Here is a 15,236-nt window from a genome sequence, read left to right as displayed (position 1 = left end):
TCTCTCACTCTAGAAGCAACTCAAGTTGCTCCTGACACGAAAAAAAGAACCTCCCTAGGCAACGTCCTTGCAGACAGCCAATTCTCTCACTCCAGAAGCAACTCAAGTTGCTCCTGACACGAAAAAAAGAACCTCCCTAGGCAACATCCTTGCAGACAGCCAATTCTCTCACTCCAGAAGCAACTCAAGTTGCTCCTGATACGAAAAAGAAGAACCTCCTTTTTCTCATTTTTGATTCCTTCCTCCTTTTTGAGCCGACTCCAAACTTTAGATCTCCACTCTTTAAAAGAAATGCGACAGAAGGCTTTCCCATTCTGAGCAAGCAACTTGTTCAGTGTCCAGTGCGCCTTTCTCCGAGCCTTTTGTCTTGACTTGTCCTCAGTCCCCAAAATCCGCTGATTGGAGCTTGTGCTTTGCCTCTTCTCTGTGTGTATGAGAGAGAGTAGAGAAAGAGACACATAATGAGTTTTGACACCGTCTTCTCCGCCCCTTTCAACATCTTGAGTTCACAAATGAGAAGCGGGGCTCGGAGGGTGGAAGAAGGGAGGGGGCAGTTTCCCTTTCAGCCTCTTCTCAGAGGGAGGAACTGAATGCAGGAGGTGCCTTTCCTCCCTTCTGTCTCCCTGGAAATGCTGACAGGTGTCCACTGCTCCAGAGGCATCTCCGAGAGGCAGACCACGCCGAGAGGTCCCGATTCAGCTTTGCACGAGAACAACAACTGCACAGAAGACGGCTCCCGACTAGCAACACCCACAATCTTCTCCTTTGTTTCTACGGATCGGATCGAAGCAACGACAACCCCAACCGCCTTTCTTTTCCTTCTCTTTAAGCGTCCGCTCTCGTATCTGGTGGCAGCAGTAGCCGAGCATCTCTGGTCCTGGCTTTTTGTTTTCCTTTTTTCGTAGGATGGAGGCACACCATGCTATTTGGAGACACGGCAGCCACAAAGGAACCTTGGTGACTCTTTTCTCTTTCGTCGTTTCTTGCCACCTTTCCCGGAGTGTTTGGCAAGGGGCTTAGGAAACTTGGGTGTGTTGCTTCGGAGCCTGTTGTCAAGGCTCTGGAACCACACCTTCTCTTTGCGTTTTGTGCGGGGATACCCTTCTCGAAACACTGCTTTTGTTATTGTTGTCATTCTCAGCCTGCAAGAATCCGGCGGTGTATCTCTCTGGCAAGGACTGGCATGTCTCTCGGAGAAGGCGGCAGTGTGTTTCAGCTCATCCCGGCTCATGCCGAATCGAGGAAAAGAGCTTGGGATTTGTCTCTCCCCGAAGGAAGGGGGTGAAAGGAGCTGAAGCGGGGAGGCACAGAGAAGCAGAGCTGCTGTCGAGGAAACCACCGCTGAGTCCTTGCTGGACTCACGAAAAAAGGCAGCTTGGGTTCCGAGAAGAGAGTTCAACCCTCTGGATTAAGTTTTGGATTTTGGGATCTGTTTCTTGTCTTGCCTTTCGGACACACTCTCGCACTCATGGGCTGAATCAGGACGACATTCCAGTTTGCACCGAGACCGTCCAGCGATCAAATTGGCCGTTCGATAAAAAGACACAATTAACCCTTGCTGGATCTAGGAGGATTTCTTTGCCCCACTTTTGTTTCCAAATTTGAAAGGAAACCAGGATTCACATCTCTCTTCTCTCTTCTTTCTTCTTTCTTTTGGATGGCATTGATCTGCACAGTTTCCTACTTTGGTTGGTTTTGATGGTGGATCTGGAAGGGCTCCCAAGCCTGGAGTTTCCTACTGAGTTTGGCTTGGTCCTTGCTAGAAATGGCTTGTTGATATCTAGAACTGGTTTGGAAACATTCTTTTGGATTGGGTTTTCTTCTGCTCCAAGCTATGGATTACGTCTTCGAGATGGCTTGCAGAACTTTAGCTCCGTCCTCTTGAGAAATCCCTCAGATGATGGCGGTCCCGGAGAACACTTAGGAGAGGAGTGGGCCCAGTTTTTCTAGCGCCCAACATTACCGCTGCCCTGGATCTCCCAATCGGGGCCTGGGCCCCGGTCAGCGGCATGACCGCTTGCCAATATCCTATGGGGCCGGGCTCCCTGGAGCGGGACCGGATGTACCAGCACAAGGTTTCCTTGGTGGTCCGATATTTCATGATTCCTTGTAACATCTGCCTGATCCTCTTGGCCACTTCCACGCTGGGATTTGCTGTCCTGCTTTTCCTCAACAACTGTAGGTGTCTCCCTTGGCACATGGCTGTCGTAGAGCAATGAACTATATAATAATAATAATAATAATAATAATAATAATAATAATAATAATAATACAGTAGAGTCTCACTTATCCAACATTCTGGATTATCCAATGCATTTTTGTAGTCAATGTTTTCAATACATCGTGATATTTTGGTGCTAAATTTGTAAATACAGTAATTACTACATAGCATTACTACGTATTGAACTACAGTAGAGTCTCACTTATCCAACATAAACCGGCCGGCAGAACGCTGGATAAGCGAATATGTTGGATAATGAGGAGAGATTAAGGAGAATCCTATTAAACATCAAATTAGGTTATGATTTTACAAATTAAGCACCAAAACATCATGTGTTACAACAAATTTGACAGAAAAAGTAGTTCAATACGCAGTAATGTTATGTTGCAATTACTGTATCTACGAATTTAGCACCAAAATATCATGATATATTGAAAACATTGACTACAAAAATGCATTGGATAATCCAGAATGTTGGATAAGTGAGTGTTGGATAAGTGAGACTCTACTGTAATAATAATAATAATAATAATAATAATAATAATAATAATAATAATAATAATAATACATCACACAGTCCTAATGCTTGGGAAGTGTTCGACTTGTGATTTTGTGATACGAAATCCAGCATATACATCTCATTTGCTGTGTCATACTCTGTTTTTGTGTCAACAATAATAATAATCATCATCATCTTTATATCCCACCCTATCTCCCCTAGAGGACCACTATAATGTATTGAGATCACAAGGGAAAAACCTGGAGTGGGTGCTGACCCTTTAATAGTACAGTAGAGTCTCACTTATCCAACGTTCTGGATTATCCAATGCATTTTTGTAGTCAATGTTTTCAATATATTGTGATATTTTGGTGCTAAATTCATAAATACAGTACAGTAGAGTCTCACTTATCCAACATTCTGGATTATCCAACACATTTTTGTAGTCAATGTTTTCAATACATCGTGATATTTTGCTGCTAAATTTGTAAATACAGTAATTACTACATAGCACTACTGCGTATTGAACTACTTTTTCTGTCAAATTTGTTGTATAACCTGATGTTTTGGTGCTTAATTTGTAAAATCATAACCTAATTTGATGTTTAATAGGCTTCTCCTTAATCACTCCTTATTATCCAACATATTCGCTTATCCACCATTCTGCTGGCCCTCCTGACGTTTCGCCCACATCTATGGCAGGCATCCTCAGAGGTTGTGAGGAATATATGTCCATGTTCCAGAAGTATTCTCTCCTGACGTTTCGCCCACATCTATGGCAGGCATCCTCAGAGGTTGTGAGGAATATATGTCCATGTTCCAGAAGTATTCTCTCCTGACGTTTCGCCCACATCTATGGCAGGCATCCTCAGAGGTTGTGAGGAATATATGTCCATGTTCCAGAAGTATTCTCTCCTGACGTTTCGACCACATCTATGGCAGGCATCTTCTGAGGTTGTGAGGAATATATGTCCATGTTCCAGAAGTATTCTCTCCTGACATTTCGCCCACATCTATGGCAGGCATCCTCAGAGGTTGTGAGGAATATATGTCCATGTTCCAGAAGTATTCTCTCCTGACGTTTCGACCACATCTATGGCAGGCATCTTCTGAGGTTGTGAGGAATATATGTCCATGTTCCAGGAGTATTCTCTCCTGACGTTTCACCCACATCTATGGCAGGCATCCTCAGAGGTTGTGAGGAATATATATCCATGTTCCAGAAGTATTCTCTCCTGACGTTTTGCCCACATCTATGGCAGGCATCCTCAGAGATTGTGAGGAATATATCTCCATGTTCCAGAAGTATTCTCTCCTGACGTTTCGCCCACATTTATGGCAGGCATCCTCAGAGGTTGTGAGGTACCTTTAATAGCGGGGGTAGAAGAGGTAAACGTAGCAGGTGGAGCTTAGAAGAGAAGCAACACTTGCTGAATGTGTTGTCGAAAGCTTTCATGGCTGAAATCACTGGGTTGTTGTGTGTTTTCCAAGCTGTATGGCCATATTCCAGAAGCATTCTCTCCTGATGTTTCACCCACATCTATGGTGGGCATCCTCAGAGGTTGTGAGGTCTGTTGGAAAACTATGCAAGAGGGGTTTATATATTTGTGGAATGTCCAGGTTAGGAGAAAGAACTCTTGTCTGCTTGAGTCAAATGTGAATGGTGCAATTGCGCACCTTGATTAGCATCGAATAGGGTTGTTGTATGTTTTCCAGGCTATATGGCCATGTTCCAGAAGTATTCTCTCCTGACATTTCGCCCACATCTGTGGCAGCCTTCCTCAGAGGTTGTGAGGTATATGTATATGGGAAGTCTGGCTGGAATCCTATGTCGCAGTTATAAATGCATCACAGAATTAAGTGCCCGTGAGTGTTGTGTATTCGTAGTCCCTGCGTCAACAGGCTTACGGACTTCACAACCTCTGAGAATGCCTGCGTCAACGGACCTACGGATCTCACAACCTCTGAGGATGCCTGCCATAAATTTGGGTGAAACGTCAGGAGAGAATGCTCCTGGAACATGGACATACAGCCTGGAAAACATACAACAACCCTGTGATCCCAGCCATGAAAGCCTTCGACAAAGCATTGCTTTGCAGCTTCAAAGCCTGGCTGCTTCCTGCTTGGGGGAATCTTTTGTTGGGAGGTGTTAGCCTTCCTATTTTCAGAATGTTGTTTTTTATTGACTGTGCTGATTTTGGAGTTTTTAAAAATATATATATTGGAAGATTTAGTTAATTTTCATAATTTCATCCGTTCTGTTGAAATTGTCTACATGATTGTGGATTTCATTGCTTTTCTGTGTAATCTGACACGCTGGTTGTTAGCGTGGTCCAGTGCTCTGGCCAGTGGTCTTTGAAGCTGCAAGGCCATTCAATTCTATTTTCAAATTCGGCTAGTTTGTGAGGTGGTGTGGGGTTGGTTATGCCTGTCTCTGGAGCCCTGCCCAAATGAAAGGCTGCCAATTGCTCGTATTAACCATAGCAGTAATATAATAGAACCGTTGTGTAAGGAGACAGTGTTCAAAGAAGGGATGGTAGGACAGCGCAGAGCACAATTTAAGCACGTAGATGGTTCCAGGTTCAGTTCCTGAGGCCTCTCCCAAATAGCTCAATAATACCCGACATTATCTGCTTTGAACTGAAATATATGACGGTGTGGACTCAGATAACCCAGCTCAAAGCAGATATTATGGATTATCCTGCCTTGATTTTTGGGTTATATGGCCCTGACATTTACAGGAGAAGACTGATTTTAATAACTTGGAAGACCTTGCTAACTGGACTAAATGGAGCAATGCTAATTAATAATATCATAATGTAATACAATATAATAATAATAATAATACATCACACAGTCCTAGACACTTGGGAAGTGTTCGACTTGTGATTTTATGATATGAAATCCAGCATATCTATCTTGTTTGCTGTGTCATAATAAAATAATAATAATAATAATAATAATAATAATAATAATAATAATAATAATAATACACTATTATAAAGTGTATTATAAAAGGTCCCAGGTTCAAATCCTGGGAGCGGAATGAGCGCCCGCTGTTAGCCCCAGCTCCTGCCAACCTAGCAGTTCGAAAACATGCAAATGTGAGCAGATCAATAGGTACCGCTCCAGCGGGAAGGTAACGGCACTCCATGCAGTCATGCTGGCCACATGACCTGGAGGTGTCTATGGATAACGCCGGCTCTTTGGCTTAGAAATGGAGATGAGCACCAACCCCCAGAGTCAGTCACGACTGGACTTAACATCAGGGCAAACCTTTACCTTTTTACCTATTATAATTGTATATTTATATTATATGTAATATTACTAATAATATTACTACAGTAGAGTCTCACTAATCCAAGCCTCACTTATCCAAGCCTCTGGATAATCCAAGCCATTTTTGTAGTCAATATTTTCAATATATTGTGATATTTTGGTGCTAAATTCGTAAATACAGTAATTACAACATAACATTACTGCGTATTGAACTACTTTTTCTGTCAAATTTGTTGTATAACATGAAGTTTTGGTGCTTAATTTGTAAAATCATCACCTAATTTGATGTTTAATAGGCTTTTCCTTAATGCCTCCTTATTATCCAAGATATTCGCTTATCCAAGCTTCTGCCAGCCCGTTTAGCTTGGATAAGTGGGACTCTACTGTATATAGTGATATAGTACAATATAGTAATATATAATGCTTATATTGTGCTATATGAATAATATAATATATTGTATGTATATATGGCTTGTAAGCCGTCCTGAGTGCCCTTTGGGGTGAGAAGGGTGGGATATACAGTAGAGTCTCACTTATCCAACACTCGCTTATCCAACGTTCTGGATTATCCAACGCATTTTTGTAGTCAATGTTTTCAATATATCGTGATATTTTGGTGCTAAATTTGTAAATACAGTAATTACAACATAACATTACTGCATATTGAACTACTTTTTCTGTCAAATTTGTTGTATAACATGATGTTTTGGTGCTTGATTTGTAAAATCATAACCTATTTTGATGTTTAATAGGCTTTTTCTTAATCTCTCCTTATTATCCAACATATTCGCTTATCCAACGTTCTGCCGGCCCGTTTATGTTGGATAAGTGAGACTCTACTGTAAATGTTGCTAATAAATAATAATAAATAATGCTAAGGGAAGGCTACTCTAGCCAGTAGCAGAGATGGCTTTGATGCCATTGGACCATTGAATTTGTTTTGGGTTGTAGTCAGAACTCTAAAGGAACTTTCCAAAGTATCCTTCCCCTAAGTAGGGTGAGTAACTCGGACAGATTCTTTAAAAACCTAAAGTAGATGCTGAGTGGTTCTCTTGGAGTTTGGTGGAGGCTCCTTCTTAGGAGGCTTTTAAGCAGAGGTTGGATGGGCATCTGTTGGGGGTGCTTTGAATGTGTTTTTCCTGTTTCTTGGCAGAATGGGGTTGGACTGGATCCAACTCTTGACGCCAGGTTTGGAAAGTTTGGAAAGAAGTGGTTTCTGCATGTTAACTGGGCCTGGTTGTGGTTTTTTTACTTTAAAGCAACTCCCCGAGATACTGAGGCTTGGTTTGAATCTCCATCTAGAAGGATCAAGTGGCAGGCAATGGAGCGAAAAGACCATTCTCTGACTGGGACGCTGAAGAGCTGCTGCCAGTCGAGGCCGACTTGCCTAAGCTAGATGGACAAGTGGTCTGACCTGTATAAGTCCTCTTCTTATGTTTCTAATACATTAAGCGCTGCAGGCAAGCGAGAAAACCTATTTGCCTTCATGCTCGGCTTGGAGGCTTGCCAGGAATTATAGTCTGGCCACGGGTCGGAAATTGCAAGACGGACCTTTGGTTTGATGCCGCCTGGCTGTTCTTATGATGTCCGTATCCCCGGATAATTGCAAATGCCACTTCATTCCCATGGCTGAGCTGTGCGAGCCGGTGCCTATGGAGCTTCAGAGCTTGTCTTTGCAGCCAGAAGAGCTCGTATATGCTTCTCTTTTTGTTCCTTTGAAGCTAAATTCTCCCAGTTGCAGCATCTAATCCTCCTACTATATTCCATGCCTTTGTGCATTTTATTTTATTTATTTAAACGGGAGAAACTTATCAGCCAGGAGGGTCTAGATTTAGGAGCAGGGAACAACAACTAGACAGGGTTGTTTCCCTTGTTCTGCTTGTGTGCCAAATTTGGTCAAGATCCCTCATCTTCTGGATTCAGTATTCTCTGAATACAGGTGAACTATAAGTCTTTGATGCCACCGGCAAAACATGCCAATATTCACAGTTGGCCATCTTGGATCTGTGTGCCAAATTTGGTCCAAATCCGTCACTTGCTGGGATCAGTGTTCTCTGAATACGGGTGAACTATGACTCTCTGATGCCAATGTCAATCACCCCAAAGTCCACCAGTATGCAAAGTTGGCAGTGTTGGGTCTGTATGCCAAGTTTGGTCCTGATCAGTCATTGTTGGGTGTAACGGATTTATAACGACTGCCACCAATTTGTAAAGGACTAAGAACAACTAAGATGAATCTTTTTATCCCACCGCTGCCACCAATTTGTAAGATACAACTACCAAAGACTCAGAGAGGAGACTTTTTTTTTAAAAAAATCCTTCTTCTTCTTATTCACTTTAGATAACGCAACTTGGTTTATAATATATGTGACAGAGGCTTAGATGTTGGAGGAACAATAACAAGTTTATTCAGGCACAGAGCTTAGTGGTTACAATGTTGTTTCTCACTTAGAGGCACTTTTTATTAACAGTTACAATACTAGAATGAGGTGAGTCAAACTCCCTAAAGTGTCATTTCTTTTACTTAAAGTAGTTAGAACTTCTCCCTCTGCTACTTCTAAACCGCAGTCACCCTGTAATATACAATCACAGATTCTCTGTTCCTTACTAGGACACAGACTACATTAAATAAGTCACCAAACTTATTTTAAACCGACTCAAAAATGAACAATTGAGTCTCCTTGATCCCCTCAACCTAGGATCAATCTTCCCTGTGCCTCATCAGAGCACAGACTCAATCCCTTTTTTAAACTCTGCACTTCTTGGCTCCGCCTACTTCTCCATGGCAACCAGCCTCTGAGTGCTGAGATGCAATAACTGTAATACTTACCCTTTTAAAACACAAACACACAATTAAACATAACATCTGTAAACCAAAAATTCATACTTCTTTACAGTGGGTTTCAGAGGGCTCATGGAATACAGGTGAACTATAATTCCCAGAGATAAAGGTCAATCACCCCCAATGTCCACCGGTATTCCTAGTTGGCCATGTTGAATTTGTATGCCAAGTTTCATCCAGATCTGTCATCACATGCGTTCAGTGTTCTCTGCATATGGGTGAACTATAACTCCTGGATGTCAAGGTCAATAACCCCAAACTCTGCCAGTATGCAAAGTTGGTTGTGTTGGGTCCATGTGCCACGTTAGTTACAGATCCATCGTTGGTGGGGTTCAGAGTGCTCATAGATGGCAGGTGAACTATACATCCCAGTCCCTACATGTTCTATAAATCATGGTGAATTCTCCTCAAACCTCACTCTCTAGTATGTTCAGTTGCTGTGTGCCATAGAAAAGAATAGGAAAGGGTTATGGGAGAGGCAGTGGGCGGGGTCATGCAAATTCAACACCAATGGAGAGAGAAAGGAACACTGGGATGTGCTCGCTGTAACCTGCAATGTCCTTCGAGTTTGGTGGCTGAGTTCAAGCTGTTTGTGGAGGCCGGAGGCTATCTGTGTAAGCGGACACCCCTACCACATACACACATACACATTTTCACTTTTATTATGTGTATAAATGAGCTTTTGTGGATGTAAAAACCCACTTCTCCGAACGCAGCGCAGAGATGCAGTACAATAGCATAAAAGTAACACTGAAAGGGTTTTTAAAAGCATTTGATTTTGATCAGGGATGCTACGATTTCCTTATTGGTCCTAAGAAAGATAGCAAGTAATGCAACACGTTATTCTTCTATCATGCCCACGAGTAAAAGTCTCTCAATTGGTTTTTCCATTCCGTGCTGACAAATATTTGATACTCAATCACTCCATAAAATTGAGGAAGGAACAATACATTGCTCTTAATAAACGCTGGCGGGGTTCACTCTTTGCTGAAGATTTGTTTGTGAACCTCAATCCAATATATATCAGACTAGCTGTGCCCGGCCACGCGTTGCTGTGGTGTTGTCTGGGGGTGTTGGTGAGAAATTGTTGAGGTAGTGGTGGTATTGAATGTATGTTGTATGATTGTCTTTATGTTTAGTATGCATTTGGTTGTTCGTGTACTGTGAAAGTGGTGAGGATAGAGGGGGTCTATGTGCGGAGCTTAGCCTTCTAACTGGCAGCAATTGGATAAAAGCAATTATTGCTCTCCCTCTAATTAGGACTTTATTTTTCTTTTCTTTTTGTTGTATCAACCTAGAGCCGTGGATGATCGGTTGTGTTGTCATATTCAAGGTTGGGGGGCTTGTCGTTTTGTTGTTTTGTCCGGTGCCCTGATTCCATCACTCTTTTATATATATAGAAGAAAGAGCTCAGAGGCACCTTGGTCTTTCCTTAGATTTTGCCAATTCCAGGGCTAAGCATTCGAAGCGGGATCCCTGTGCTGTGCCCTTGCTCGGATTGAAGGCCCAGCTGGTTGGGGGATGATGGGAAATGCCTCTCATATTCTCTCTTTTTAAGCTTGAGAAACCCTCCTAGACTCCTCTTTGTTTCTTATGAATCCCTGAAGCGCTCCAGCTGGATCCAGAGCAATGCAGGGTGTGGTTGGGAGCCTGGAGTGTGTGAGAGACATCGATGCCTTGCTGAAGCATGTGAGAATGTATGTGTATAGACATACCGAAACAGATGCACAAACCTAAAAACATCGTCTGGGTTGTGAGAGTTGTTCTGGAAGAGGGCAACATAGCTTTCATGACAACAGCTGTGCTGGTTTCCTTTATAGGGAGTGTCATTTGCTCCTCAGATTTAGGGCAGTGGGTTCTCTGTTTCATAAATTCTTCATTATTTTTTTCTCTCAAATAGACCAGTCATCCTTATTTGCTGCTCCTACCACTGCCCCACTTCCAATTCAGTGCTGCAAGGGAAGCTTTTTTATTTGCTGAATGGGTTGCTTCCGGAGGGGCAGATAGTTTATTCCATGGCTGTGTTTCTTCAGCGTGCTTTGTGTTGTAGTACGGACTTGTAAAAGAGTTATCTATAGTGTACAACTTTTCCCCCAAGCGCCTTTAGCTCCTTTCACGTCTAGACTAGGAATCAGATTCACCACTGACTTCTACTTTTTCATCTTAGTGTATGTTGTGCGTTTTGAGATATGTCTCTCTGCTTGTGTGTCATGAGAGATGACACTGCTTGCTGTGAGCTGAATGCTCAACTATAAGTATCCTGTTTTTATATTTTGCACTCTGCTTTCTGTGAGCTGAATGCTCAACTATAAGTATCCTGTGTTTTTATATTTTGCACTCTGCTTGCTGTGAGCTGAATGCTCAACTATAAGTATCTTGTGTTTTTATATTTTGCACTCTGCTTGCTGTGAGCTGAATGCTCAGCTATAAGTATTCTGTGTTTTTATATTTTGCACTCTGCTTGCTGTGAGCTGAATGCTCAACTATAAGTATCCTGTGTTTTTATATTTTGCACTCTGCTTGCTGTGAGCTGAATGCTCAACTATAAGTATCCTGTGTTTTTATATTTTGCACTCTGCTTGCTGTGAGCTGAATGCTCAACTATAAGTATCCTGTGTTTTTATATTTTGCACTCTGCTTGCTGTGAGCTGAATGCTCAACTATAAGTATCTTGTGTTTTTATATTTTGCACTCTGCTTGCTGTGAGCTGAATGCTCAACTATAAGTATTCTGGTTTTATATATTTTGTATACTCTGCTCGTGTGTCATGAGAGATGTAGTGATCGCTGTTTTCCCCTCTCTTTGAAACCTTTGAAGAGATGGGTGTTGGAGTAGCTCAGACCCAGTTATTTCCCATTAAGAAATGCAGCTCTTGTTTTTTATTGTAAATAAATCTTGTAATCTTTAAGAAAGAATTCTGTATATTTGCCTCCTAAGCTCTAAATTCTTTATAGCCACATGGCACTTCATGCTCTGCTTGCTGTGAGCTGAATGCTCAACTATAAGTATCCTGTGTTTTTATATTTTGTATACTCTGCTGTATTTTTGGGAGTTTTCCCTAACAAAATCCTATTATATGATTGTGTAAATCCACCCTCCAGTTCACCAGGACTCAAGCAATTGGCATTTTCAAAAACTAAAATCACAGACTGCTTTCACAAAGGTTTTTTGTAATACAGTAAAACTGCATTACGTTCAGTTACGTTGGTCTTTATTTGCTTTTGATTCCTGTCTTTCAATTGCACCAATAGAGTGTTTATGGTATAGTATGGGGTGTAGTGTTAGGCCTATTTTAATAGTAACTTTCAAGCAACCAGAAACTACATTTATCTGCCACCTACCAATCTCCATGGAGGGCAGTTAACTGAGAGTCACCTATATACACTTACAGAGAACATCCTTAACAGGTTGTGATTCTGGAAATTTTCTCTCCAAAGGGATCTCATGTTTGGCAACTGTGTTCTTTTCCAGTTCCTCTCTTCTGACCAGTACATGGGTAGGACTTAGCTATTTTAGAAGGCCTCCCAGCCCCATTTCTGCCTTTCCTGCCCAGCATGCCACCCTCTCCCCCTTACCTGCCATCCTATCCATGCCTTATTGGCTAACAAGCCGGCTGCTTCCCAAATACGACTCACCAATCAACTCAAATGGATTTGATGGATCTGTGTCTTGGGAAGCCCTGCGGGAGAGGTAATAAATAGAGTGATTTGCGTGGCAGCTGAGGCCAGGAGGGACCTTGATGGATTGGCTTGCCCAGGGCAGCTCCTGTCACTCGTCCCTTACCTCCTCCAGCATGAGAAGAGAAATATAGTGCATTATTGTCTTTCTGGAGCTACCCAGTTACTCCCATTTACAGTCTCCCCCCCTGCTTTAACATTAAAATCAAAGATGTTTGTGGCTCCTAATGTTTGAAACGGCTTGCTTTGGTTGTGTGAGAAGAGCAAGTATGGCCTGATGCTAGAGGATGCTCTTTCTGTGACTCTGCAGTGAAGACGGTGCACAACATCCCCCCTTGAGGGTCAGTATAATTCTCCCCAGGGCTCTGCAATAGGATGGAAAGTAGGATTGAAAGGCAGCTTTGAACTATGTGGATCACAACTGTGAGGGAAAACCTCCAAAAATACATCAGATCATCCAAAAATATGCAAAAACAGAATACTTATAGTTGAGCATTCAGCTCACAGCACGCAGAGCGTGAAGTGCCATGTGGCTGTAAAGAATTTAGAGCTTAGGAGGCAAAGATACAAAAACGGGATACTTATAGTTGAGCATTCAGCTCACAGCAAGCAGAGTGTGAAGTGCCAATTGGCTGTAAAGAATTTAGAGCTTAGGAGGCGAAGATACAAAAACGGGATACTTATAGTTGAGCATTCAGCTCACAGCAAGCATAGCTTGAAGTGCCAAGTGACTGTAAAGAATTTAGAGCTCAGGAGGGAAAGATACAAAAACGGGATACTTATACTTGAGCATTCAGCTCACAGCAAGCAGAGAGTGAAGTGCCATGTGGCTGTAAAGAATTTAGAGCTTAGGAGGGAAAGATACAAAAACGGGATACTTATAGTTGAGCATTCAGCTCACAGCAAGCAGAGCGTGAAGTGCCACATGGCTGTAAAGACTGTAGTGCTTAGGAGGCAGAGATACTTATAGTTGAGCATTCAGCTCACACCAAGCATAGCGTGAAGTGCCATGTGGCTGTAAAGAATTTAGAGCTTAGGAGGCAAAGATACAAAAACGGGATACTTCTAGTTGAGCATTCAGCTCACAGCAAGCAGAGTGTGAAGTGCCATGTGGCTGTAAAGAATTTAGAGCTTAGGAGGCAAAGATACAAAAACGGGATACTTATAGTTGAGCATTCAGCTCACAGCAAGCAGAGCGTGAAGTGCCATATGGCTGTAAAAAATTTAGAGCTTAGGAGGGAAAGATACAAAAACGGGATACTTATAGTTGAGCATTCAGCTCACAGCAAGCAGAGCGTGAAGTGCCATGTGGTTCAATCTTTTAAATCACAAAAGGTTTATTTACATTAAAAATAATAACTGCATTTCTTAATAGTAAAGATCAGTCTGGAAATCTGACTTGTGTTTCACAAGGCTACTGATGTTTCCTGTATTCACAACCTTCTCTTTTCTTTTGCTTTGCAGACAAACCAGGGACCTACTTCCCGCAGCCGCTGCCAACCCCTCAGGATGGTAAGTTTCAAAAGATCCAGAACAGATCTTTAACACTCCATGTTTCTCGCTTTTTTTGCCACTGGAAAAGTTAATATTTGGGGTTGCTGACATAGAGATCTATTTCAATGCCTTGCTTATATGTTCCTTCTCACTCAGGTCTAGTGAATTTGATTGATGTTGATTTTTAGAAAGAGGTAAAGGGGAGAATTAGAGAGCGCTGTGAAATGCTTGGGAGGGAAAGCGAGATCAAAAACAAATTTAGCAAACACTTACTTCATTTCATTTGCTTGATATAGCGTAGGCTCACACGCTGTGAAATTTCCCCCCGCTTTAAACTTGCTATCTTTAGAAAGCAAAACGAAACGTTTTAAAAATATCTTCCTCGTGGCTCTGAATCCTCCCGGTTGCAACCAAATGATCTCATTGCTTTGTATTCTTTGGAATCATGTGTTTGTTTTTTTTAATTGCAAGGAGAATCGTCTGAAACCAACACATTCCAAAAGGACTCTCTTTCAAAAATACAATTTTCTCCTTTTTTGCATTTGTTCACCTTCTCTCTCCCTCGGTGTGCAATGGAGAATTCAATGTTCTCCATTTCCGGCGGTGCCGTCTTCACTGAAATTCCAATCTCACAAATAAACACATGAGGGTGCTTTGAAGAAGAGAGCGGAAGGCCATTTCATCCACTCTCACATTGTGACTCTCTCCTGTCTTGTTCCGCCTGATTCTCTAGAACGTGGGCGTTTGGATGAGCCATGAGTTAGACCCGTGTGCCTACTTCCAGCCTTGCTTTACATGGATAGACTGTATGTGCTCACACTCCATTGAGAAGCTGAGCCTTTCACTGACCCAGGGTTGATTCTCCAGAGAAGATATGTGTTGTAATCTCTGAGTGGTTAGACTCAATTTAACCCTCTCTGGGGGAGATTCCACCAAAATCAGCAGAGTAGTAAAAGCAAAGCTTTCAAATGCAACAGTTACTTACACAGGGCGAGCAAGAGAAGCCTTTGTCTGTTTAGGATTGCAATGGACTGCAGAGTCTCAATAAAAGTTCAAAAAGTATTTACTCAGGTAAAAAGAACTCCATTGTAGATAGAAAGGCTTGGGAGCTGTCTAGTCTACTCTAGACTGGTTTCTAAGGAAAAATAACAAACATCTAAATAGTTTGGGAAGTGTTCGACTTGTGATTTTGTGATATGAAATCCAGTATGTCTATCTTGTTTG

The 15,236-nt window shown here is 42.1% G+C and overlaps 1 protein-coding gene across 11 annotated transcripts in view; it reads left to right on the top strand.

Annotated features, from left to right (window-relative positions):
• agrn (agrin) overlaps positions 1-15,236 on the top strand; it is a 471,015-nt gene that overhangs the window by 187,660 nt on the left and 268,119 nt on the right. For 9 of the 11 annotated variants that reach the window (XM_062965817.1, XM_062965814.1, XM_062965810.1 and 6 more), the window contains one exon: positions 13,983-14,030. In XM_062965817.1, the coding sequence (XP_062821887.1) occupies positions 13,983-14,030 (48 nt within the window). Of the gene's footprint in view, positions 1-580; positions 2,179-13,982; positions 14,031-15,236 lie in introns of those variants that run through there. The other 2 variants (XM_062965818.1, XM_062965821.1) reach the window with 2 other exon arrangements.

This window comes from Anolis carolinensis, unplaced genomic scaffold, assembly GCF_035594765.1.
Source record: "Anolis carolinensis isolate JA03-04 unplaced genomic scaffold, rAnoCar3.1.pri scaffold_15, whole genome shotgun sequence".
Taxonomy (NCBI): Eukaryota; Metazoa; Chordata; class Lepidosauria; order Squamata; family Dactyloidae; genus Anolis; species Anolis carolinensis.
The sequence above is the reverse complement of the archived record's forward strand: the minus strand, read 5'-3'. Positions and strand labels throughout refer to the sequence as shown.